A 27,908-nucleotide genomic window follows, 5' to 3' on the forward strand; every position below is an offset into this window, starting at 1 on the left:
GATGAGACTTGAGGTTTTTGAGCAAATAATAGTCACTTGGAATGGATCAGGATTGGACAGAGGGGGATAATTTTTAAAATCCACATGCAGGGAATTGCAGCTTTTATCTTTTTACATAATATTTCTCTGTTATTGTGATTTTAGATGCAAGGTAATTGATTAACAACAATCATGTTGTGCCCCAGAGAACTGAGGCCAATTGTTTTCCAACCGATGGTTAGGTCTGACAATTTTTCGGAGTTGGGGATTTATTATTTGCCATATGGTGCAAGGAAGTCTGAGGCATATGCTGCACCAGCCAAAAAAAAAAAAAAAAAAAATTCTGAATTACCCCAGAGAGAGAAGTAGAAGAGAAGATAATATCCAGCTCGGGACCCTGGGTATGCCAAGCCGTACGCACCAGATGTGAGCCCCCTGAGATCCTTGAACGCCGTCTAATTTGGATTCAGGATCATAAAAATGTAGCCAAGTTTCATTACCAGTCATCAAAAAGGATAAAAATCTGTGTAGATTAGCAAGAATTAATTTTAAATTCTCTTTAGATGACTGCACTCTCTGATGTTTGTCATGAATGGAAATGCTCCTGGAAACTCATCTTTCAGAAACTTTGGTGGACATATTCAAACGCTCATGTATTATTATAAAAATTTTTATTGGGAAATGTTAAGTACTTTTTCAAGTTAAGACATTATTTCTTTTCTTCACTTTATTCTTTTTTCAACAATGGCTTGTTTCAGAATTGATTGCTGAACCTGGCCGATCAGACCTTGGATCGTTTAACTCTTTTGGACTGTGTCGACCATTTTGCAATAGTAGAATAACTGTGTGATACTACTCCAAACTTGGATTTCTTTAGCATTTCTGCCCTCATTGGTCAAAAATTCGATTCCCTGGATATTCACTTTTCTTCCCTGCCAACGTAAAAAAATTAAACTTTAGAAACTGTATAAGATATTGATGCACTTTTTTTTTTTTTTTTTTCAGTTTATTTTATAAAACATTAAATTGTCCAAGTAACCTATTCTGCAATTTATTCATATATTTTTAAACCCTCTTTTCAGAATTTTAACCCTCATGCGTAATAATTATACATTTTATTCAGGGATTCCTGAAGATATTTCAGGCTACTATTTAACTGCCCAACATCATTGGCTTTTTATGTAATCAATGCATGATTATTTAATAGCACAATAATCATTTGAATATCCGCTCCCGAATATTGAAATCCAGAAGAATAAATAAATATTTATTCTTCTTATTATTAATGAATAATTTTACGATACACCAGGTAATAGGCACTAAAATATATGTAAATATGTAGCAGAATTCTGTAATATACAATAAAATTTTTATGTATATTACAATCAGAATTAATCGAATTGCAGTTTCATTAAAGTCAGTATTTAAAAGTAACAGAACCATCATTGAAAAGTTTTGAAGTAAGATTTTAATTAAAGTTTTATATAATTTTACAACTCGCCCTTAGAATAAACTTTGTTTCAATAAATAACAACATTGTTTGACTGCATACAGTGCATGGTAAAAAGTAAAAGTAAACTGCAGCCATTATCAGCCGACTGCAGGATGGAAGCCTCCTCAACAATTCTTATTGAAAGAAATGGACCATAATCTGCCACGCTTGTCCAGTGCGGGTTGGCAGATCACCGTATTTAGCAGTCAGAGGCTTGAACACCGTTCTACTCAAAGAGCGTGTGCTACTGCACTCCCTCTAGTGACCACTCGGCTACGGAAGCGATATTAATACACGGAACGACAAACTTCGTGCAGATGTTAAGGGCGTTCATTGGGGTCGTTACTACGGAACAATACGACCACCACAAGATGACACCCCAGAAGAGCTGAGACTGTGACCGGCACAAAATGGTACATCTGTTTCAGCCGAAATTATTAAACCACATGCGAATGTGGATTAATAATTTCTTTCTTTGTATTAGTATCATTTGAAACAACAGCATATTTTTCAATGTTGTTCATTGTAAATCTGTGGCGTTTATCGTACAGAATCATTTTAAAAGCAGAGAACGATCTTTCCCCTTCGACTACATTAAATTTTAAAAATTTAGCCTTGCAGCGATTCATAGTTCTTGAATTACACGAGATGTTAAGTGACTCTAACCAGAGGCGGTGGCGAAGTGTCGGGATTGGTCAATCACTTCTTAATCGCGCTTGGGGTTAGGGTCATGATGGGTCGACCAGAAGTGCTCCGCGCTTGCAGACTGGTCAGTCTCACCAAGGCGGATTGACCTGTCGAGCTCTGCAAGGCGGTCTTGAAGGCGTCTCAACTCTCCCCTATGTAGCAGCTGCCACAATCTTTGCAAGTTATGCGGTATACCACCCCATTGCACAAAAGATATCGCATAATTTGCAAAGATTGTGGCAGCTTCTACATAGGGGAGAGCTCGACAGGTCAATCCGCCTTGGTGAGACTGACCAGTCCGCAATCGCGGAATACTTCTGGTCGACCCATCATGACCCTAACCCCAAGCGCGATTAAGAAGTGATTGACCAATCCCGACACTTCGCCACCGCCTCTGGCTAGAGTCATTTAACATCTCGTGCAATTCAACAACTATGAATCGCTGCAAGGGCACAAGGCTACATCCTATCTTAGAGACAACTATCTTGAAACTGGATAAATGCTGGCAGCAAATCCACACACATCCGTGCAACAACAATGAGCAGCAACCTAGTAGCTCAATGTTTAATCTCATGCACCACAACTCTGTATTCGTTAAAAATTTTGTCTCTAATGTCTTTATGTGCACTTTACCGATGAAGGGGTCCATTTAACCCCGAAAGCCACATGTCATTTATCGTTTATTAAACTTTCTGGATCAAACAGTACAGTACTTATTTATCGTCATGGAATTCAGTACTACAGGCCCATTTACCTACATAAATAAAATCTTTTTCATGATGGGCAATACACATTCCTTATTTAATGGTAGAGTTTGATTTTTACCATTTTGAACGAAAGCTGAAACTTTCTATTCTTTTTATTATTATTATTATTTATTTATTATTATTTTTTGAGTAAAACTAAATTGTTGGGATACAAATAAAGAGAATGAGATTTAAGTAAAACTTCCATTTAATGGACTTCGGTAGTAATGGGTAGCATTGGCCGGACGAGTCTTTTCATCCGTATTGCAATCAGTGTTATAACTGCATCAGTTAAAATATTTTCACAGTAAAGCCTAGTGCGTCAGGATTTTCCTCACCATTGCCTTCCGTCTGTGTAGCGTGTCACTAGGTTTCCAGTCCACATTGTACTCTACAGTTTTTTTAGAAGTGTCAGGTATTGCGCTTTTTCATCCTTATTTGAGCATGAATGGTGTGATATACTTATATAAAAACCAACATATAACTGAAAAGGCGTAAAAACTGAAGACTTAATTTATTTCAGTAAGTTATGTAAACGCGAAATAGGTTATTTAACAAATGAGGTCCATCCCTACCAATAATTTAATGGGGGAATGGAATCATTTTGAGGAATGGAATTTAGAAGGCTCATCTGAATTTTTAGTGGTGTGTGAATATTTTTGCTCCACCCCTGGTATAGCACCAATCTTGAAAGTATTTAATCTTATGAAAACAAAAGTGGTAGATGAACGAAATTGGTTATAGTGCAGTCCACCACCAAAATTTTTGTTAATAGTATAACTTCATAAGAGAATATGAATGCGTGCAGTTTTTTTCTGTTGTGTTTAAAGAACCAAATTTTATTTGGCTAAATGCGAACCGCGTCAAAATATACGTATACAGTATAGAACAGTATACTGCAGTGTTTCTCAAAGGGTGTGTCGCGGCACATTAGTGTGCCGCAAAATTTTCCAAGTGTGCCGCAAAATTTTCCAAGTGTGCCGCGAAATGTTAAAAAAAAAACAGCGTCGTTTTAATTTTAACATCATTGTCCAAATATACGTACAATACCATTAATAAGAATAAAGTACACGAAGGATCTTTTTATGACGAATTGAAATTGACATATCCGAATACAGGGGTGTCTGGCTTCAGGCGCTAACACCATTTGAATAAAGACCAATTATCTGTCGCTCGCAGACCATGTGAATCGGACCGACGCGTTCCTGTATAAGTGCTTAGGGCCCCTGAATTACCTCAGAAAGTAAAAATACGGGATCCCGTCTCTAGTTCTCTGGGAGTTGTGCGCCTAAGCATGCGGCGTATTACTAGTTTATATATAACCCCGGGGGCTCACATCTGGTGAGTATGGGCTTGGCACACCCAGGGTCCTGAGCTGGATATCATCATTCTTCTCTTTCTTGGTGATCCCCTTCTACTTTTGTCTCTCTCTCTCTCTCTCTCTCTCTCTCTCTCTCTCTCTCTCTCTCTCTCTCTCTCAGGGTAACTCGGGAGCTTTTTTTTTTTCCTGGTGCAGCATAAGCCTCAGGCTTTCTTGCATCGTATGGCTATTAATAATAATAATAATAATAATAAATAATATCGTGTTAATATTGTCACATTAAACTGTGTTTGTGTTGAAAAGTAAATAATTTAGGGTTAGGCGATTTCTTAAAGTAATTTAAATGTATATAAAAATTAAAAATTCTACAAAACCGTTTTTTGTTTATTAGAAAAAACTGAAAATGGATATACGAAAATTTTTAAATAAAAACAAAACTACTGATGTTGGCGACAGTATTTCTGCAGAAGATACAAATATATCCGTTGAAAATAGTGATAATATGAACAATGCCAGAGCCGAAGAATCTCAGCCAAAAATCAGTACAAGAAAATATAATGAAGATTACTTAAATTTTGGTTTAAGTGGACAGGGGATAAATTTCCCCTTACCTTTATGTGTTGTATGTAGACATAAAAAAGCAAATACTGCAATGGTTCCTAGCAAGCTAAAACGCCATATGGAAAAAGTTCACCAAAAATTTGATGTCTAAAGACAAAAGGTATTTTGAACGATTAATGACAAATAGTGCCAAACAAATACAAAAATTTGAAAACACAATAAAAGTGTCTGACAAAGCACAAATTGCCTCCTATGAAGTAGCGCAACTTATTGCACAAAAAGGGAAACCTCATTCGATTGGAGAAACGTTGATCGGTCCTGCTTGTCGTATAATGGTGAAATGTATGTTCGGCAAAGATGCAGAAGCTGAAATAAATAAAATTCCTCTTTCCAACGATACCACAAATCGAAGGATAATCGATATGTCGCAAAATATAGTAGAAAATGTTCAACAAAAACTTGATGGTCAAATTTTTGCTCCGCAAATAGATGAGTCAACAGATATCAGCGGGAAAGCACAATTAATGGGATTTGTTCGATTCATTAACGGAGATTTAATTATGAACCAATTTTTATTTTGTCAAGAATTGCCAGGAAGAACGACAGGAAAGGAAATATTTAATTGTGTAGATAACTTTTTCGAAAAGACAAAGTTATCTTGGAATTTCTGTACAGGTATTTGTACAGATGGTGCTGCATCGATGATCGGACCTGAAAAAGGTTTTGTGCAAAACAAAAAAATTCAAATCTTATTTCTGCACATTGCATTATTCACCGAGAAGCTTTAGTAGACAAAACTCTCCTGAAGAATTAAGCATTGTACTAGATGACCTAATAAAACTTGTTAACTATATTAAAAGCAGACCTGTGAAATCACGAATTTTCAAAGAATTATGCGACAGCATGGAATCTAACTACAATTGTTTATTACTGCATAATGATATTCGTTGGCTTTCTAGAGGAAAAGTTTTAGCCCGTATATTTGAATTGCGAGCAGAACTTTGCACATTTTTTAAAATGAAATATGAAATAAGTACCGCAGGAAAACAAAAGATCGTATGAAAATACAAAAATTTTATGATTGTTTTAAGAATGAATTGTGGTGTGCAAAACTGGCTTACATAGAATATATATTTGCACATCGTAATATTTTAAATACTAGTTTACAAGGGCGAAACGAAAATATCTTAACATCAACAGATAAGTTAATTGCTTTTGATAAAAAATTATGCTTGTGGATGAATAAACTTGAAAATAATTTAGCTATTTATCCTAAGATTCCTGAACAGATGAGAAATTTTCTTGCACCAGTGGTGAAAAACATTTGGGTTTGCTTCAAAAGGCAATGAAAATATATTTTCCATCTATTAAAGGGGAAAAATATGACTGGATGCGAAATCCTTTTATTAACGATACATCAAACTCGAATCTTTGTCTTGAAGAAGAGGAAGAACTGATTTCCCATTCATCCGATCGAACATTAAAAATCAAACATTCGGAACTTGATTTGGATACATTTTGGATTTCAGTCAGAGATGTATATCCAAAGTTATCCAAAATAGCAATAAATATTTTACTCCAATTTTCTACATCGTATTTATGTGAGTTAGGATTTTCAACTCTCACTAACACGAAAAATAAAAAACGATCAAGATTGGAAAATGTCGAAGATAACTTGCGAGTTGCTCTGTCTGAAATAAGACCTGATATAGCAGAAATAACAAAACATCGTCAATCACATATTTCACATTGACTATAATATTTTAAATAAAAATTCATTTGATATCTATCAAATATTTGAATAATTTATTTAAAGCTTTGTTGAAGGCATACATATTTTCTTTTTGTAATTATTTATTTAATTATTTTTATATCTTATTTTGGTTGTAAGAATTGTTTGCATAACGCAGATATAATATACGTATAAATAAAAAAAATTGTTAATATTATTTTTCGTTCTATTTATTTAATTTAGAAATTTCTTCTTCTATGACTACGTAGGTGTGCCGCGAAATTTTTATTCTTTGGAAAATATGCCACCAGAGTAAAAAGATTGAGAAACATTGGTATACTGTATAGAAACCTGATGTTTTTTTAGTGTGAAATAAATTACTACCTAAAAAATCTGCTTTCCTGGTTAGTAATATCATATTTTACTGTTCTTACAAAGGGTAGATATTCATTTTATTAAGCACCTTGCTTTGGTGTAACACTTCCGCAGCATAATAAAATATTAAATCATTTTTGATGTATAAATTTCGATGTTTTCAGATGTGGTATTCTTACTTATTCATACCAAAAACAAATTACCTAGAACACTGTCAAGTACACCTCGTATTTCAAGTACGACTAAGTTTTGAAAGATGCGTCAAGTAGTAGTAGAGACATGCGATGCAAGAAAGCAAGCTTACGTAGTATCAGCCAAAAAAAAAAAAAAAAAAAAAAAAACACACACCAACATTTCACACATCCATTTCCCTCTAAACGTTTGTCTAGTTCCTCACATTTATTTAAGCTATCAACTTCCACAACGACAGATGGAAGTTTGTTCTGGCAATCAACTACCCGCTGTCTAAAGACAAATTTCCGCACATCTATTCTATAACTGTCTTTCCTCAATTTGAATTTATGCCCCCTCGGGTTCATAATCTGAGCAAGAGGAAAAATCCCATCAGAATTGAGCTTGCTCAACCAATTCAAAGCCTTATACACCTGAATCAAATCATCTCGCTGGTGCCTAGTCTCCAGACGCTGGAATTTGCAGAACTTAAGCCTTTCTTGGTATGACGTTATCGTTTCCTTCACGAATCTTGTTGTCCTTCCCTTCTCTGTACTCACTCAAGCAACTCTACATCCTTCCTAAAGTGGGGCCTCCACACCTGTACGCAGTACTCAAGGTGTGGTCTGGCCTGGCCATTGCTTTATCAAAGGGATAATCACGTCCTTTTCCCTTCTATCAAATTCCTGTTTATCATTGACAACATCCCATGACCTGCTCTGGCAGCCTGTCTGCACTATTCAGAAAATTTCATATCTGACTGCACAATTACTCCCATGTCTATTTCATTTTTTACCACCCTAAGTGTAGTATCACGCAGTTGGTATGTTTCTCTGTGGTTACTTCTACCCATATGCAGTACTTTGCATTTGCCAATGTTAAACTTTAGTTGCCACTTCTCAGCCCATCTGCTCAATTTTTCTTTATCCTGTTGCAGTAGCATACTGTCTTTACTGTCGTTAACAATACTGCCAACCTTTGTGTCATATGCAAACTTCGACATTAAGTCTGATGTATACCTTCATCAATATCATTGATAAACATACAAAACAACAATGGGCCCAACACCGAACACTTGGGACTCCATTAATAACATTAGTCCAGGATGACAGCATCCATTGATTACCACTCTCTGTCTTCTCCCACTCAGCCACCCTTTTATCCATTGTAGTAACTTACCCTTAATACCATACTCCAATTTATACAGTAGTATAAATTGGAGTATGGTATTACTCCAATTCAGACAAGACATTTCCCTTAGCAAACCCATGCTGTGTCTGAATCATTACTGCAGTCTTGTCTAGATGATCCCTGCAATGCATTGTTAACTAGTGATTCCATTATTTTACCGGGAACAGAAGTTAAACTGGTCTGTAATTACCCGTGTCACCCTTAGATCCCTTTGTGAATTGGGCGATACATTTTCACATCTTCAGTCCGCGGGGGGCCTCCCCTCAGTCCAAGGATGCTCTCATAATTATGGCAAAGCGTTTGCTTACTTCCTTTGCCGCCTCATTTAATGTAAATAGTTAGATCCCCCCCAGGTGCCTTTCTTATGTTCAACTTCAATTTTTACTCCAATTTGCTCTCAGTTAATTTGTGAATTGGGAGATACATTTTCACATCTTCAGTCCGCGGGGGGCCTCCCCTCAGTCCAAGGATGCTCTCATAATTATGGCAAAGCGTTTGCTTACTTCCTTCGCCGCCTCATTTAATGTAAATAGTTAGATTCCCCCCCCCCCCCCAGGTGCCTTTCTTATGTTGAACTTCAATTTGCGCTCAGTTAATTCATTCTGTATTGCAACTTATTTAGCCTTGTTTATAATTATTAGTAGTAATAGTGGCATCTGATGAAAGAAAGCAAGCGTATGAGCTTATATAACATCAGCCAAAAAAAAAAAAAAAAAAATTACACAACAGTTCCCTCTAAATGTTTGTCCAGTTCCTCCTTAAATTTATTTAACCTATCAACTTAGAATCAGTCCTCAGTCCAATTATTGTTCCAGCAATGAACCACCCGCTGGCTAAAGTCAAATTTCGCACATCTATTCTACAATTGCAAGATAATAATTAACTTGCAACAATAGTTCTGCAATCTCTTATTAAGTTAAACTGCTTATTCTTATTTTTCGTATACTACAACAAAAGTTGAGGTATGTAACAGAAATTCATAAGTTCTGGATCCTGTAACTTGAGGGCCAATGCCAAATTTACGTAGTCACTGGGCGCTGGGCCTATTTTTAAAGGCCAAAAAAATATTGCCGAAGAGAAACGCTAGTAATATTTTTGAAGGCCGTAAGGATAATTGGTGTGGCGAGATCTGGAATTAAAGAGTAATTGCTCTGGCCCTTTCCCTTCCCCCTGAACTGTAGGGCACTGAAACACCTGCTCCACTGCACCCCGATAAATCTGTCTATTGAAATTTTCTAAGAGATCCCTCATTCGAAGATAGTTTCATTTTTTGAAAATTAAAGAAAACATGAATAAGTTATATTTAGTTTTCAGTTTTAAGCGTTATTTTAAAATATTTTATTTCTGATATTTCTTCCTTTTCATAACAGGTTTGTTTTTGCGGAAATCACGTTTATTTCTAGGGAAGTTACGAAACTGCCATATAGCCAGGTCCATCATTACGTGCTTTGTATGATCACGTGGAGCTGTACGGCAATGTGAAATGAGAGCCTAGAATTTATAGCCCTTGAACAGTTTCAAAACTGTCAATGGCTGGACTTTTATTTTTTATTGATTAAAAGTAAACGCTTTTGGTAAATCAGTGCACTTCCTCTCGCCTACCTAATATGAGGAATTGTCAAAATAAAGGAAGTTGGAACTCAGTTGATTAAACGGTCCTACACAGTGGCATACCCAGGTATCATTGTAGTGGAGGGGGAAGCATGACGATCGGGATTTTTTTTTTGAGAACGGCTCCTGCGGAAAGTATGGGCTTGTCACACCCATGGTCGTGAGCTGGATATCATAATTTTTCTCTTTATTGGTGATACCCTTCTACTTCTGACTCTCTCTCTCTCTCTCTCTCTGGGTAACTCAGAATTTTTTTTTTTTTAGCTGGTGCAGCATAAGCCTCATTCTTCCTTGCACTATATGGCTAGTAATAATAATAATAATTTTTGGTTAAGGAGGGGCATATGTCCCATCTTCCTACCCCTGAATATTCCCCTGGTCGTACACAGAGTACCGTTTTGCTGGATCTTTAGCGAGGAAGTATAGAACTGGTAATTTGTAACTTGCTTGTTGCTTGCGTTTGCGCGTTCACGTTAACTACACTTACTGCAGCTCACATGAAGAATGCAGTTTCTCCGTGAGAGATATGCGAAATTTTCATCTAACATACATAAATGCGTGTTATTTTCCTTGAAAATATGACTTAACAGTCTGTAGTCGAAGCATTTCTTACTGCTGATTGAAGCAAGTTGTTTACATGTCTTTCTCTTGTTTTACTCCACTCTTGATCGGAAGAGGGAACTGCGGTGGGTTGATTCTATGTTAGTGGTGGGAGGGAGGGTAATGTTTGGTAACGCGTGCAAAATGCATTTCTGTTGGAATCTGCAAACGAAAGAGAATTAGTTATATATAATAACTTTGTTAAGGGCATAGGTAACGTTGAGCGAAGTGTTAAATTGTAGCCTGTAGATAAATTTGGCTTCTCCATGTTGTCTTTGGTTGCTACGTGGTTCCTCGTTGAAGCGTGTTATGGGCGTTTCCTGGTGGCTCTCGCTGTTCGATCAATACTTGCGGGTGCGCATTTCCTGACACAGTATTTGTGAGTCTACCGATCTCCCCTCTCCTTATTAAATGCGATGCGCTTGCCGTAACGGCCAGCGTTATTTACTCCCGTTAGTCCGCTGTGGACGTTTCCCTTGACGACACTGGCTCGTCTGACGTCTTTCTGCATGTCTTTGCTGGTGTGTGTGTGTCTCGGACACGGGAGCCGGACTTTTTCATCCCGTTGCCCCAAGTAGTAACGGCTTGTGTACAATGCAGGCCGACAGTGGAAATAGAATGAAAAGTACCATGCAGAGTTCGTCAGGATGCCCACGATGATGGCAACTGTGTAGTACGTGCGTGTGTTCAAGTGAAGAGATGACGTCGATTTTGTATGCATGTGAGATACGGAAGTCTCCACATATGGAAACCGAATACCGGCTAGTCTATCATCGTCGATGGTGTTATCACACATCGCAACAGCTACCAGAGGAATAGCCATGATGCTTTTCTGCTTCATTGTTGTGATGTTAAAAACGCAATTATATTAGTGGATATATTAATGTAATGTGCTAACGATAGTTGAGATTACAATATTGTTTTCACTGCCAGTAAGTGAAAGAAACGCTCTTTATTTAAATAAATAATTATTTCTTTAAGCGTACAAGCCAGTTATTTTTTATAAAAATGAATTCTCTTTCTACATCACTTTCAGTTATGTTGTCTTTAGAAACAGGGAAAAATATTCTGACATAAAAAACTGAAGACATGGTGATAAATTTTGTAACAGGTTGGGAAAAAAAAAAAGGAATCTTTTACTCTGAATGCACTTTTTCAGCTGCTACATTTAATAATCAGTTGTAAATTTTAGTCCCTATTGGAATGAAATTTGTGTCTGTTGTTACAAACATACTCCACCATGGGTGACTGTAAAAATAATTTTTGGACCTACTTTGATTAGGTGATATTCAAACTGTATTTTAGTTGGATTCTTATATCAGACAATGGAGAGTATTAGGAATTCTAAGAAGAGCACATTATCACCTGATTATTATAGCATGTTTAGTGCCCATGTGGAACAGGCTGTGGATGCATTTATGGAAAGATTAGGTGGACGCTTGGGCGAACTGGAGGTTGAACTTCGTTATGCATGGAGAGCTGTGGACTTGCTATCCCAAGAATATGTAAAAATGTGGGAAAAGTTAGAGCGTTTGGAAATATTGCTTTATGAACAACAGTCAGTGATTGCCCAGTTACTCTCAGTCATTAAAAGTAGTGGAGAAAATCAAGATGCTGAATATCTTCATGGTAGAGATTCTGTTGCTAGTGATGCTTCTTTGAAAGAGAGGCTGAGTTTTAAGCATGGTGTAGATCTTGAGTCTAGTGACTTATCAGAATCTGATATAGTTGGTGTCTCTGTGTATGGACTTGATGGACATGATGAAAGTAGTGAAAGTGAACAGAGTGGTATTAAATGGAGTAAAAAATGCCCTGTATTTTCTCATGGAAGTGTATCCAGATATACAGACTCATCAAATCCAGAAACACCAGACTGGGAAAGGCATAGCCAAGATGATCCTGGTTACATTCAGAATGAATATAAAAATGAGGAAGGAAAAAACTTATCTAAAGAAATCTTCACATCTTCAGATTATAAGAAATATCGTGGAGGATCTCCATGTATTAGTGAAAAAGATTTGGAAGAACTTGATAGGTTGTCGGCTAATTTGCATAAGGTATCTTCCACCCCGAGTGTAGACAGTGCACGAGATTTTTATAAAACTCTTAGTCACATTCGTGGGAGTCCTTTAAGGCATTTGGATTCTCGAAATATTCCAAGTGGAGCACCTGATACGTTTGATGAAGAATGCAAAACTGAAGGCAGTGTTTTGGATAGGGTGAAAATACCAACATATGATGAATATGCTAAAAGTACAGGAGCAACAGATGATTCTTTAGGTCACCAGACAAGTGATTCAGAGGGATTGCGATTTACTCCCGAATCCCCTCTTTGTGCCAAAGACTCTGAATCCCTTGATCATGAATTAGGTGGACACTGTGATTTTCCTGGAAGATCTGGCATTGGAAAAGGCACATGGAGTGAAATGAACACTTCTAGCCCCAGAAAAAATCCAGAAAGATTTTTTAGTTCATATTCTTCAGTTGTAGCCAGAGTTTCCCTTGCACACTTAGACAGTGATCATGCTGTTACTAGTCCAATGTCTGGTTGCCATTACGAATTGAATGAACATTTTTTATCTCTTGAGCAGGGAGAAAGACAGAAAGGTCATGCATTGACGCCTGTCACAGAAATCAGTCCAGAATTTGTGGCCTCAGAGGTTACACTTAATGGTAGTGGGGTCACAAAGAGAGAAGAAGAAACAGTACCTCTCTGCTCATCATGTGTTTCTTCTCCTGGAACAGAGAGTCCCACTGTTGAAACAAAAGTGATAAGAGCAGAAGTGCATACAACAGAAAAGAAAAATAATTTTGAACAAGACTATTCAAATGTGAATACTTGTGAAGATGGCCCACTTTATGAAAATATATCCCACAGTACATATCAGTCTGTTAGTTATCAAGGGCATGCAAACTATATAATTCAGAACAACTATGGGGAAAGTGCTTTTGATGATCAGTTAGTTCATCCTGAAAACATCGAAGAACTTCATGAGTCTAACGCCGATACTATTATATCTTCATTGTCGCCTAAATCTGTATCCCCAGTAAAATTAAAAGGATATCTCTGTGAAGCTGAAAATATTGAGCTTAGTACTTCAGAACCATCTGCTTTTACAGATGCTATTGCTATTAGTACATCCCCTGTAATTACAGAACGCCTATCTGAAGTGGAGTTGTCCCATTCACCTCAGAAAGTTACAGAACCCTGTTTGGAAACTTCTCTACATGAGTTGAAATTTCCACACATGGATTATTCAGAAGAATCATTTTATGTGAAAGAACAGAATTTAGGCTCATCCTCTCTTGCTAATAACATGAAAATTCCATCATACCCATTAGAGTATGAGATGCCAGTCTCATCAGAACAGCAGCAGTATTTTGAATCAGTGAATGTACCACAGAAATATGAAGAAAATGTTAATACAGCAGCTTACACAGTATCACCCCAGTTCATAGATACTGCTTCAGCTGTGTGTTTTGGTCTTGCATCACAGCAGCCAAACCATCAGAGCTGTGAGTATGTAAATTTACCTTCACATCAAATAGTTGAACAAGCTTTATCTGTTTCACCATCAACTGTCACTTCACTGACTCAGTCACCCACAGGAATTATTAGTTCCCAGCCAGTTAAAAATATTTCCACTGCAGCCACTTTTGTTAGTGATAATCAAAAAAACGTTTCTTCAGAAATAACTTCAATTTTCAGTGTTCTCTCGAGCAAAGTTACTAAAGGCTATCGGATGATGAGTATGCCAACGCTCCTGAGAAAGGATTCTAAAGGACACACGGTGGAGAATAAAGCTGTAGATGGTAAAAGTGGAAGCACGTCAAGTTTATTTAATCTTGGTTCCAGTTTAGATGGTTTAAAATTTGGATCAAAACTAAAAGTGCGGTCAAATAGTGTTAAAAGTGAGGGTGAATTGCCAATCTTTGATCAAGATCCAAGTATTCATGAAGGAAGTAGATTATCTGTAGAGAATATTCCATTCACTTTGCCACCTTCACCAGAAGTAAGTTTAGTAGATAATGTGTTGCAATATGAAGATGCAGAAGTTTTTGTTCCCGAGGATCATATAACTGATTTAAATGAAACTGTTTACTCAGTTGAGCAACAGGATGCTCATGTGATGCCTACTGTGATACCTTATTCAGCTATAAATAGTGAAAAAAAAGATAATCAGCTTGATCAGAAACAAACTTCTGATAATCAAGATAGTTCAGTATCATTATTCCCTACTATTGGTGTTATAAAGAGGCAGTTATCCAAAGAGCATTACACCTCTAGGGAGAATTCTACTGAAGTTGATTTAACTTCCAGTATGTCTGTAGAATCAGCATTTTTCTCTTGTGTAAGTGATAGTAGGCAGAGTTCATTTGCACAGTCAGAATATGGAAGTATTGAATCCACTGAGTCTGTAATTGCTACTACTTCATTTGGCAACCAAGAATTGCATATGCAGTTAAGTGGAAAAGATAATAATATGTTAGATGTAAAGATGGCAGTTCATGAGAATATAGAATATGAATATTCTGAAGAAGAAGAAGAAGAAGAAGCAGTGATAGAAGAACTATATGATGTTCCCAAAGAGATTATTGGGGGCCAGAAAGAAGAGCTACATACCCTCATTTTACAGCCTGGTGAGGAAGTGGATAAAGAACAGGTAGATGGTGAAGAAATCGAGCAATTACCAAATGATGAGTCAGTGGAGATGCAGACAGATAATGTACAAAGAATATCTGGTCAGAATCGTAGAAGCATGAAAAGCAAGTGGATGACTCTTGTGGTTGGTATTATTATTTTTACCCATTTTGATATTTTAAAACTGAAATCGTAATTACAACAGTACTACAAATGGAAAATTTACTTTTTAGATGCAAATGCTTAGATTATTTATAAATTCAGTTCTATGCATGTGTGAATCCACATTGTTAGTTCAGAATACAAACATTAGTACAGTAAACCTTTGCTAATCCAGATTAATTAGTGGGGGTCATCCGGATTAAGAGAAAATCGGTATTATTGAAGCAAAAGATAGCCTTAAAAGAACAAAAACTTAGAACACAAATAAATAAATAAATGGAAAATTTAGTAAATAAAATTTAGGTAGTGCTGATGAAAATAAATAAAAAAATATCACTGTAAAGCCTTTACTTAAAAACTATAAAAAGACAATATATTTATCCATTGATAGATGGATAAATGTATTGTCTTTTTATACATTTCCAGGTGGTGCTGGCGTTGCACTCCAACGGCACTTGATCGTTGCTCTGAATACCACTTACATACAGCCTCTTCCAGCTACACTTTTGACCCTTTTTTAATGTCTGTCTATTTGATACACTGCTTTTATCACTTCCTACATTGAATTTCAAAGCAAATGTCTTTATAGATTCTTTTTGTTTTTTAATATCTGACACAGTCTGTTGGCCAATACCCAATTCTTCAGCAATTTTTTTTCCAGGAACACAATTTTCAAGTTGTCCTATCACTTTGAGCTTGTTAATGATAGTTAAAGTAATTGTTTTCTTTTTATTCCACTTTTCAGTTCTTTAGGACCAATAATTATATAAAATATATTAACTTATGTATGTATATACGTATAAAGAAGGACACAAATGAAGCTATATAAGCAATAACATCTGTTCGACTCAGCATGAACAACACACATGACAATGTAATGTATGTTGTCTTTCTCTGCACAGTCAGAGTGACGTATCTGCCTTCCTAAATCCCATGTGTCTTTCAAAGTACTCGACTGTGAATAGAATTTTTCATATTTCGATACGGATTATCCAACATCTGGATTAACTGTAACCAGATTAGTGAGGGTTTACTGTATTCCTGCAGAAACTGTTTGTGATGATTTCTGATGAATTATAATACATTAAAATTCACATAAAAATTGCAAATATTGTATCCTTCTTATACCATTTCACCTTTAGACATTCCATTGTGAAACAGGTAAATGACTTAGATGTGTTTCCCAAACTACTGAGATCTATGGGCCCTTTCAAAAATCAAAAAAAGCTCATGGACCCCTTCAAATATTAAAGCACATTTGCGGACCCATATATATATTTCTCTGTGTGTGTGTGTATATATATAGGCATACTGGGTTTTTGAAAAGAATATTTAAAGTTTTATGTTTAAAACAACTGAACTTTATTCTTATTTTTACGTAAATATATAATAATAACTTTATTTATCATCAGTTTGCTATACATAGAATGAATAATTTGACCTGTTCCAGAGGGTCCGTTTTGGGGACCCTGGAAGTGGTCTGCAGATCCCCAGGGGTCTGGGGACCCTAGTTTGGGAAATGCTGACCTAGACTAATACAGTTATTTTAACTGAAATATTTAATTGATCAGTTATGAATATCATTTCATGTTATAAATCTCACAGCTCTCTTTAATATATTTAATATTTTTAATTTGTTTTTAGATGATATTGGATTTATTATTTCTAATCCATCTCTGTTTTTGACGCAAAGATGTGCTTTTCCAGCTAGTTTACATTAAGAGTGAATTTAAAAGACAATCGTTTAGTATGTGGGTTAATCCCTCACCTATAAATTAACTGCTGGCAACACCTCTTGCTGTATGCACATCATGTTTCTGGAAGCAATGAAATTTCCTATTTCTTTCAAGATAAACCACTAGTAGTGTAATACTAATTGGTTAATACTAGTGGGTTATAACTAGATAATTGCCTGTAAAAGAATATTATGTTATGGTATTGCAGGCATTTGTACCAAGTATGTCAGTCAGTATTGGTTGACATAATTGATGCAATGCCTGTTAATATATTGTTACTTCCTTTTAAAGTCAAATGGTTTGGAAGAAATGCATTTGTCCCATTAATCCTCTGTCATGAATGGAACATGGTTATTTGCATGGCTTCTGTTAGATGCTACTTTGTTATGGCACAATTTAATTTTTAGCTTTTTTTCATTCTTTTGTATACCATATTTTAGTCATTAAGGTTTACACAATGTATATAAAGTGCTTAGCATCATAATACACAGCCATTTCTGAATAAACAGAAAATTTTTAAGGTGGCATCGTTTTAGGTTATATCTCATATTGTGAATACCTTCACAACGAGTTGCCATGATATTGCACTACTTCGAATAAGTAACGCTTCACCTAAGGAGAAGACTAGTGTTACTTATTCTCAGATAGGTACCACCACCCAGACAGCACTGTTTCAGGGCTATTTGGCCCTTCATCAGTGAGTGGGTAGGTACCCAAGTGATGCAATGATGGCAAAAACAGTTATGAAGTATAACTCCACCTCATATTGTGGAGTTATACTTCATTAAGTGGAGTTATACTTCATAACTGTTTTTGCCATCATTGCATCACTTGGGTACCTACCCACTCACTGATGAAGGGCCAAATAGCCCTGAAACAGTGCTGTCTGGGTGGTGGTACCTATCTGAGAATAAGTAACACTAGTCTTCTCCTTAGGTGAAGCGTTACTTATTCGAAGTAGTGCAATATCATGGCAACTCGTTGTGAAGGTATTCACAATATGAGATATAACCTAAAACGATGCCACCTTAAAAATTTTCTGTTTATTCAGAAATGGCTGTGTATTATGATGCTAAGCACTTTATATACATAGTCTAAATTTGTTCGCAGCTTGAGGCTCTAGCCCTAAATGCGCCTTGGTTTACACAATATAACTCATTCCTCATTGCTTGAAATTTACTGAACTATATCTCTATTTTTACAGATTTTTTATTACACTCCCCACTGTTATCAGTTTCTTAATTTTTCATCCTACAAACTGAAACCGTTTATCTGACCCCATTTTTACAGAGATCTTATTCTTCCATTCACCCATCTCTCAGGGAAAATTTACTTTTTAGCTGAACTAGAACTACTGCATATATTAGATGCTAAGTAAGCAGTTAATGTTTTATAATTCATAGTAAAATTAGTTTAAGAAAATGGTAAATCTTGTATTGTTTTGAGAAAATCGGTGGGGGAGTGGAAATATACTGAAGAATATGATCCCACTTGGGTACCATATCTTACCATGTATGTCATATGTCTTGAGAGTCAGAGAAAGTTAATTAAAATTGGCTTTGTGTAATAGAACTTTTGGAAATAATTTTTACCTGCCTGTAGAAGAAATTTGTGCTTATTGTCACACATTATAGGTACAATTAATTCTTTATAGATAATGAAAGCTAACTTCTCAGCAGGATTCCACAAAATAACCAAAGCAATATTGTGATCTGTATATGAATGCATGTACTGTTAATTAAAGTTTCAATGAAAGGTTATTTCTAGCTAGTTCAGTATGTTTTTTGATACTTTAAAGAAAAAATAGCATAAAATCTGCACCCCTGCATCAGATTTCCAGAGTGCAGTAATGAATTAAACACATCTTCAACAGGATGCAGCCTGACCACATATAACAGATGGAGCCGGATTCTCTTAGTGAACATTTTTGGAACTGCATTTTTTCTTATTGACATCATGCACATAAATGGAGGAGACCACCATAACTCTCCAGGAACTGAATTTGTGTGATTTCTTATGGATACCATTTATGAAAACAACCTCACATAGTTGAGGAATTAAAGAAAAATATTTTAACAGCTGTTAACGTGCCAATGAAGGAATTGTGACTAGAGTCCAAAGATGACTGTGGAATGCTCTGTATGGTGATAAAGTACACATTTAAATTTTTTTTTTATCGTCATTTCAGTCATAATTTTTGTCAGCATCCAGCTGACAGTGATGTATGACATGATTTTAAGTATTTTAATAAATTCTTAGACAAAATAAAATTTGTGATTTTATTTTGTCTAAGAATAATTTTGAACTGTCTGTGAATGACTAAATTGATTTTGTTCTGTTAAACTGTTGCCACACCCATCCCCTGAAATGGAAGATGCTACAATTCAAACGTCAAGTAGTTTTATTAGGATTAATCTGTGTACCCTTAAAATGCCAAAGATGAGTTTCATTTGACAACACAGTTTAGAGATGTATTGTTTCAAAGACCTGATGACACACAATCACCATTCAAAGCTGCTTTAAGATGATTTAAGATTATTAGATCAGCTTTAATGAGATTCCTAGCTCATTAAAACTGATCTTATGTTTACAACAACCATTTTGATTTTCTCACAATGAACTTGTGTAATGTGAATGATACTTTACAGGAGAGAGGGGCACTTTTGAAAACTAAAACATTTATTGTAACATGTTGAAAAAAAATACACTGATACACTTCACACCTGCCAATTACTCAAGTCTAGTAAAAGTGGAAATTTATCTTTCACCTTAAAGAGGGCTTTACTGCATACATCATAATTCATGACTTTGAAATATCTGTTTTTCTCAGTATTAAAGAAAATAACTCAGGAGGTATACAATTAATTACCAAAAAATCTAATATTCATCTTGCATATTAAATTACCAGCAACAATTAAAGTAAATAGCAATGCTATTTTTCATTTTGACAACAAGTAAATAAGAGAGAAGACATCTAGTTATTTTTATGTCTTCCCTCCATAACTATACCTTTTATTTAATACTTTATTTTAAGTGGGAATATTATTTTGCATTTAACCACTTTAAAAGGGTTTGTTTACTCTTTGTGGTCTTAAAAACACCCTATCTTTCTTGGCTGCTATAACTTGTTGGGCCTTCCAACTTGAGCTATGAATGTACACAGAACCAAGTAGAATGGCAGTATTTCACGATCACTAACAAAAAGAGGATCTCTTGCCCACCATGCTGCTCTCTACACTCCACTCTCTGAGGTCCAAAGTCCTATTTTAATTCATAGAAGTTAACTGGAGTTTTCACTTCCTCAATTTCTGATTGAATGTGAAGCTAGGGTTCACATTTCTAGCACCCAAAAAATAAGTGATGGAAGGAAAAAAGATTCAAGTATACAACATTCATTCAGCATGTCCTGTGACTAGCCATCAGGTCTCAACAGATCTCTCCTCTTTGCCTTTTTAGTAGAGGAAGGGTGAAAATTGATATGGGTATGTCGACTGACACTTCCACTTCGGTATTCTGCCACCGGATTTCACCCTTCGCATGATAATCAGTTCCCTATCCATGTGTTCTTTTAATAATAGCACAGGATGTGGTTTAACAAATGATGTTATAGTTTATACAACTGGGTTCAATGCATTAACCTTTTGCCTCGTAAGCTGTCTGTAGTAAATACCAAAGTGAAGTACTCCTGCATGTGGAACTTCTTTAACAGTTACAAAAGGTCGGCATTTTGACCTAATCTTTGATAAGCTTAAGAGTTTTTAGGGAAAAACTTCACTGCCCTGTTTTGCTGACAAACTGGAAAAACATACTGGCAAATTTTAATTATGACAGATGAATTAATTCCCGAGAAAATTAAAAAGTTAAAGACCATAGACAGACATGACAAAATATCACTGCACTATTCCCAGATACTATAGCAATATATGTATAATGTAAAATTTTGAATTTACAATACCACAATATTTTTATAATATTAATTGTATGCCTACACAACTCTGCAAAAGAAAATAATCAAGAATTATATATTGAAATTTTGTGATGATAGCAATGGCTGATTTTACTTTTATGATTAGTTTTATAAACATTTAGATAAATACAGAAATTTGCAAATTCCCATAACCGTTAAGGCACTTAAAACTATTCCTTTACTTAAGCTGTTTCAATATCTGTTAAGCAAAAAATGCCCTGATTATCACAAAAAAATTCCTGTGTAGCTCCATTCCCACTATTTCCCAGTTCTTTGTTGCAAATATAAAATATATCTAATATGAATTACAGTGAGAGTTAGATTGAGAGCAAATGGTTGTACAACCACTTCTATGGAAGTTTTGGCAGGATATTCTTGGCAATGCTAGAAGTATAGTAAATAAATTTGATGAATTTGAAGTGTTGGTCAAGACATCAAAGGTGGATAGTGTTGGGATAGCAGAGACGTGGTGTCACACAGATATAAGGAATGCTGAACTGGAATTTGGGGAGTACAATGTGTACAGAAAGGATAGAAAGGGAGGAGGTGTTATGCTGTTAATTAAGAAAAACATAAAATCAAAAGAAGTGCATCCAGTTGATATAGATGAACAGTGCACTGTTGAGTCAGTTTGGTGTGACATAAGCACTGCGAAAGCAAAAATAAGAGTAGGAGTGTGTTATAGGCCTAATGACTTGAATGAGTACAATGAACAATTGTACAGAGAAATAGAGTGGGCTAGTAAATTGGAATGTCTTATAATGTGGGATTTTAACTTCCCAGATATTGACTGGAACTTGTGGGTTGGTCACTCACACACTAGTCAGACTTTTGTGGATTTATTGGATGATTGTTTTCTGCAGCAGCAGGTTTGAGAGGCAACCAGAGAAAGTAATACTCTTGATCTGGTTATCAGCAGTGATCATTCGTGTATTAAGAATTTGCAGATAAAGGAACCACTAGGTGGCAGTGATCACAGTTTACTGATGTGGGATTTACTTAAAGATTTAATTACCATCAGGGGGAAAGGAAAGGGTTTTTGCTTCCGTAACGGTGAGTACAGTGGTCTCCGACAGTTTTTAAATTCTGTACAGTGGGATAAACTGATGGTGTTACCAACAGTAAATTCCAAGTGGGAAGCATTCAAGGAATTAATTGTGGAAGCTTCTAAAAGTTTCATACCTATTAAGAAATATTGTTCAAGGTTCAGGCCTAAATGGTTATCTAATGAACTAATGAGACTCGTAATAGAGAAGAAAAATGTATGGGATGCATATAAATTATCAAGCGACTCAGAAGCCTATGGCAGATATAAGCTAGTCTGTAATCAGGTCACAAAGGAGGTTAGGCAGGTGAAGGCAGATTACGAGAAATCCTTGGCAAAAGATGCTAAGAAAAACAGCAAGGATTTCTTTACTTATATAAACTCTAAAAGGAAGGGAATGAATGACATCGATGGTTCGACTGTTGATGATCCTGCTCAGATAGCAAACAAACTGAATGTGTATTTTGCATCTACATTCACACATGAGGAATTCTTAAGGTTTGAAAATGGCAGAAGGATATCAAATTGTAGCAGGATACTTAATGATTTCGTAATAACTAAAAGCAAAGTGGAGGAGAAATTGTTGAAGATAAACATAAGAAAAGCACCTGGGGTGGATGGGATCTATCCAGTTATATTAAAGGAGGCGGCAAAGCAACTAAGCAAACCCTTAGCCATAATTATGAGAGCATTCTTCGACTCAGGGGAGGTTCCCACAGACTGGAGATGTGCAAATGTATCCCCAATTCATAAAGGGGGGATCGAAGAGTGACACGAGTAATTACAGACCAGTTAGTTTAACTTCTGTTCCGGGTAAAATAATGGAGTCACTAGTTAAAGATGCATTGCAGGATCATCTAGACAAGACTGCAGCAATAATTCAGACACAGCATGGGTTTGTTAAGGGAAAGTCTTGTCTGACAAATTTGATAGGATATTATGATGTGGTTACAAAGGAACTGGATGCAAAAAGTAATTTTGATATCATATATTTGGATTTCAGGAAAGCTTTTGACACTGTTGTGCATGGAAGACTATCGTGCAAATTGGAGCAGAATGGTATTAAGGGTAAGTTGCTACAATGGATAAAAGGATGGTTAAGTGGGAGAAGACAGAGGGTGGTAATCAATGGGTGCTGCTCTCCTTGGACTAATGTTATTAGTGGAGTCCCACAGGGTTCGGTGTTAGGTCCACTGTTGTTTTGTATATTTATCAATGATATTGATGAAGGTATATCAGGCTTAATGTCGAAGTTTGCAGATGATACAAAGGTTGTTAGGGTTGTTAATGACAGTAATGGCAGTGTGCTACTGCAACAGGATCTAGATAATTTGGGCAGATGGGCTAAGAAGTGGCAACTGAAGTTTAACCTTGACAAATGCAAAGTACTGCATATGGGTAGAAGTAACCCCCAGAGAAACGTACCAACTGTGTGGTACTACACTTAAGGTGGTAGAAAATGAAAAAAACCTGGGAGTAATTGTGCAGTCAGATATGAAGTTTTCTGAGCAATGCAGACGGGCTGCCAGGGCAGGTCATGGGGTTTTGTCAATGAGATATAAAGGAATTTTGCTAGCAGGGAAAAGGAGGTGATTATCCCTCTGTATAAGGCAATGGTCAGGCCACGCCTTGAGTACTGTGTACCGGTCTGGAGGCCTCATTTTAGGAAGGATGTAGCTTTACTTTAGCGTGTACAGAGAAGGGCAACAAGATTGGTGAGGGGAATGAAGGGATCCTCTTACCAAGAGAGAGGCTTAAGTTCTGCAAATTGCAGTGGCTGGAGACTAGGCATCTGCGCGGTGATCTAATTGAGGTCTATAAGGCCTTGAATGGGTTGAGCATGCTGAATTCTGATGGGATCCTTCCACTTGTTCAGATTACGAACCTAAGGGGGCATAAATTCAAATTAAGAAATGTCAGATGTAGATTAGATGTGCGAAAATTTGCCTTTAGCCAGCGGGTGGTTAATTGCTGGAACAAACTTCCATCTGTCGTTGTGGAAGTTGATAGGTTGAATAAATTTAAGGAGGAACTGGACAGGCATTTGGAGGGAATGGTGTGTTTTTTTTTTTTTTTTTTTTTGCTGATGCTGCATAAGCTCATACACTTGCTTTCTTGCATCAAATGCCACTGCTACTACTACTACTTGGAGGTGCCTAAATTGAGGTATTTCTGTCTTGATTGATGAAACACTCTTGAAGAGACTGCTGGAAATTTGGAAAATAAATGAAGTTCAGGCAGCATGATTGGTACTTGAGGTGTGGATGCTTGAATTGGTGTTTCTTTTGATTGATATTTCTTGAGTGCAGCTGCATATGAATATTTTATGCTTACTAATTTTTTTTTTGTTTTGTTTTATGTTATGGCAATAAAGGTCCCGGACTGATGCTGTTGCAGGCATTTTAGATGGGTTTGAAAATAAAATGAAGTGGTATGTTCACAGATGGCGGGCTGAATAGATAAAACAGTTCAAAGACAGATTTGAAGATGTTCACAGTGACCCAACAAATGGGCACAAATCAACCTTTTGAAATGAGAATGGAGTTGCAAAAGTTTGGGAAATTGTGACAAGAGAACTTCATTTGATCCTCCGAATGATTGCTGATGAGTTGAATGTGGATAAGGAGATGGTTCACCAAATTCTGCATTAAGATATTGAGAAAAGGAAGGTCTGTACAGAATTTGTGCTGCAAAGTCTCAGAGTTGAGCAGATGAAGAGTGGCATCATATGAGGACTTGTGAAGTCCATCCTATTTTTAGCAACTGTATTGTCATGAGCATTGGGTGTTTTGGTACGACCCAAAGACAAAGCGTCAGACTATGCAGTGGACTTGAAAATCATTACCAAGGCCCAAAAAGTGTCATTTACATAAGTCCATGCTGAAGATGATGCTGATTATGATTTTCGACAAACGGTGTGATTCGCAAGGAATTTGTCACGGGGGGGGGGTGCTCTGTATACAAGTATTTCATTGACTATTGCAGCACATTTCCTGGTTGAGGCCACAGTTTCAGAGAAAGGCAGCTGGTTCTCGTTGACTGACAATGTCCCCACCCATTCTGCATTTGTTATGAAGACATTTCTAATGAAACATGGCATTGTGCAGCTCAGTCATCCACCCTACTCTCCCAAGCTAGCACCATCATAAAGGATAAAATGTTCATTGTCTATCCCCAGAGGTTCCCCATTTCTGCATTGTGTACTCTGTTTGCGTGTCACTGTACTCTGTGAAGGCCAAAGGTTTCACAAATTGTAAAGTGCATGTTAGTGTTGTGTCATTAGCACTTAGCATTAGCATTAGTAGAGGCATTTGATGCAAGAAAGCAAGCTCATGCAGCATCAGCCAAAAAAAAAAAAAAAAAAAAAGTAAAATAAATAAATAAAAAATAACCACTTCCACTTCACCCCTCTGTTCGTTCGAAATACCTGTCCAGCTGAGCCTTAAACTTATTTAGGCTATCAACTTCCACGACAAGGGATGGAAGTCTGTTCCATCTACCAACCACCCGCTGGCTAAAGGCAAATTTCCGCACATCTATCCTACATCTGTCTTTCCTTAATTTGAACTTATTCCCTCTCAGGTGATTAGGTGATTATTCTGAGCAAGAGGAAGAATCCCATCAGCATTGAGCATGCTCAAACCATTCAAGGCTTTGTACACCTCTATCAGATCACATCGCTGGTGCCTAGTCTCCAGACACTGTAATTCGCAAAACTTAAGCCTTTCTTCGTAAGAGCACCCCTTTGTTCCATTCACTAATCTTGTTGCTCTTCTCTGTACTCGTTCCAGCAGCTCTACAGCCTTCTTGAAATGAGGCCTCCAGGCCTGTATACAGTACTCTAGGTGTGGCCTGACCATTGCCTTATACAAGGGAATAATCACCTCCTTATCCCTGCTAGAAAAATTCCTATATATCATTGACAATACACCATGAGCTACTCTTGCAGCCCGTCTGCACTGCTCAGAGAACTTCATATCTGCCTGCACAACCAGCCCCAGGTCCCTTTCATTCTCTACCACTGTCAGTGTAGTACCACAGAGTTGATACGTTGCTCTGGGGTTGCTGTTTCCCATATGTAGTACTTTACATTTGTCAATGTTAAACTTCATAAGCCACCGCTCAGCCCATCTGCTCAACCTTTCCAGATCCTGTTGCAGCAGCATAGTGTCAGTAGTGTCCTTGGCAACCCTGCCAACCTTTGTATCGTCTGCAAATTTGGACATTAAGCTTGATATACCATCATCAATATCATTTATAAATACAGAGAACAATAAAGGACCCAATACTGAACCCTGAGGGACTCCACTAATAACATTAGTCCACGATGAGCAGTGTTCATTGATTACCACTCTCTGTCTTCTCCCCCTCAACCACCCCTTTATCCATAGCACCAATTTGCCTCCAATGCCACACTGCTCCAATTTGTGCAGTCTTCCATGTGCAACAGTATCAAAAGCCTTTCTGAGATCCAAGTATATAATATCAAAGTTATTCCCTGCATCCAGTTCTTTTGTGACTGCATCATAGTATCCAATCAAATTGGTCAGGCAAGACTTCCCCTTAACAAAACCATGCTGTGTCCGAGCTATAACTGAAGTCTTGTCTAGATGATCCTGCAGTGCTCCTTTAACCAGTGCCTCCATTAATTTTCCGGGAACAGAAGTTAAACTCACAGGTCTATAATTACTTGTGTCAGCCTTTGATCCTCCCTTGTGAATTGGGGTCACATTTGCACATCTCCAGTCCATGGGTACCTCCCGTGAGTCCAAGGAAGCTCTCATAATTATGGCTAAGGGTTTGCTTACTTCCTTTGCTGCCTCCTTTAATATAACTGGATAGATCCCATCCACCCCAGGTGCCTTTCTTGTGTTTATCTTCAACAATTTCTCCTCCACTTTACTCTCAGTTATTACAAGATTCTCTAGCTTACTGCTAGAGTTGAATACACCTCTGGCTTTCCCTTGCTAAATAAGTGATCATGTGTGAATGTCGATGCAGAATATTCATTTAGTTTGTTAACTACCTGAGCAGGGTCATCATCAGCTGACCCATCGATATCAAGTGGACCAATCTGATTCATCCCCTTCCTTCTGGAGTTTACATAAGTAAAGAACTCTTTGCTGTTTTTCTTCGCATCCCTTGCCAAGGATATCTCGTAATCTGCCTTCGCCTGCCTAACCTCCTTTGTAACTTGGTTACAGATCAACTTGTATCTATCATAGGCTTCTGTGTCACTTGTTAATTTGTATGTATCCCATGCATTTTTCTTCTCTGCCATATGGCTCATTAGTTCATCTGACATCCATTTAGGCCTAAACTTTGAACAATATTTCTTAGTTGGTATGTAAAGCCTAGTAGCTTGCAAGATAATTTCTTTGAATGCTTCCCATTTTGAATTTGCTGTTGGTAACATCATCAGTTGATCCCACTGTATAGAATTTAAATACTGTCTCAGTCCATCGTAGTCGCCTTTACGAAAGCAATAACCCTTCCCTTTACCCCTAATGGTAGTTTTTTTGAGTTACTTTGAGTAACTCCCACTTCAGAACACTGTGATCACTGCCACCTAGTGGTTCACTTATCTGCAGATTCTTAATGCATGAAGAATTACTACTGATAATCAAATCAAGAGCATTATTCCCTCTAGTTGCCTCCCGAACATGCTGATGTAGAAAACAATCATCCAATAAATCCACAAAAGCCTTGCTAGTGTGTGAGTGACCAGCCCCCAAATTCCAGTCAATATCTGGGAAATTAAAATCCCCCATTATAAGACTCTCTGATTTACTGGCCCACTCTATTTCTCTGTACAGTTTCTTATTATACTCATCAGAGTCATTAGGCCTATAGCACACTCCTACTCTCAATTTTGATCTCCCAATGCTTA

General features: G+C 36.9%; 1 protein-coding gene across 1 annotated transcript in view; it reads left to right on the forward strand.

The window, feature by feature from the left end:
* The window catches only part of unc-13 (protein unc13 homolog), a 1,321,962-nt gene that overhangs the window by 341,694 nt on the left and 952,360 nt on the right, over positions 1 to 27,908 (forward strand). Inside the window, exon 12 of the mRNA XM_090372343.1 lies at positions 11,754 to 15,253. Coding sequence (XP_090228469.1) covers positions 11,754 to 15,253 — 3,500 coding nt within the window. The remainder of the gene's footprint in view (positions 1 to 11,753; positions 15,254 to 27,908) is intronic.

The sequence above is a fragment of the Mastigoproctus giganteus genome, chromosome 4 (assembly GCF_048544385.1).
Source record: "Mastigoproctus giganteus isolate SK-2022 chromosome 4, ASM4854438v1, whole genome shotgun sequence".
NCBI lineage: Eukaryota > Metazoa > Arthropoda > Arachnida > Uropygi > Thelyphonidae > Mastigoproctus > Mastigoproctus giganteus.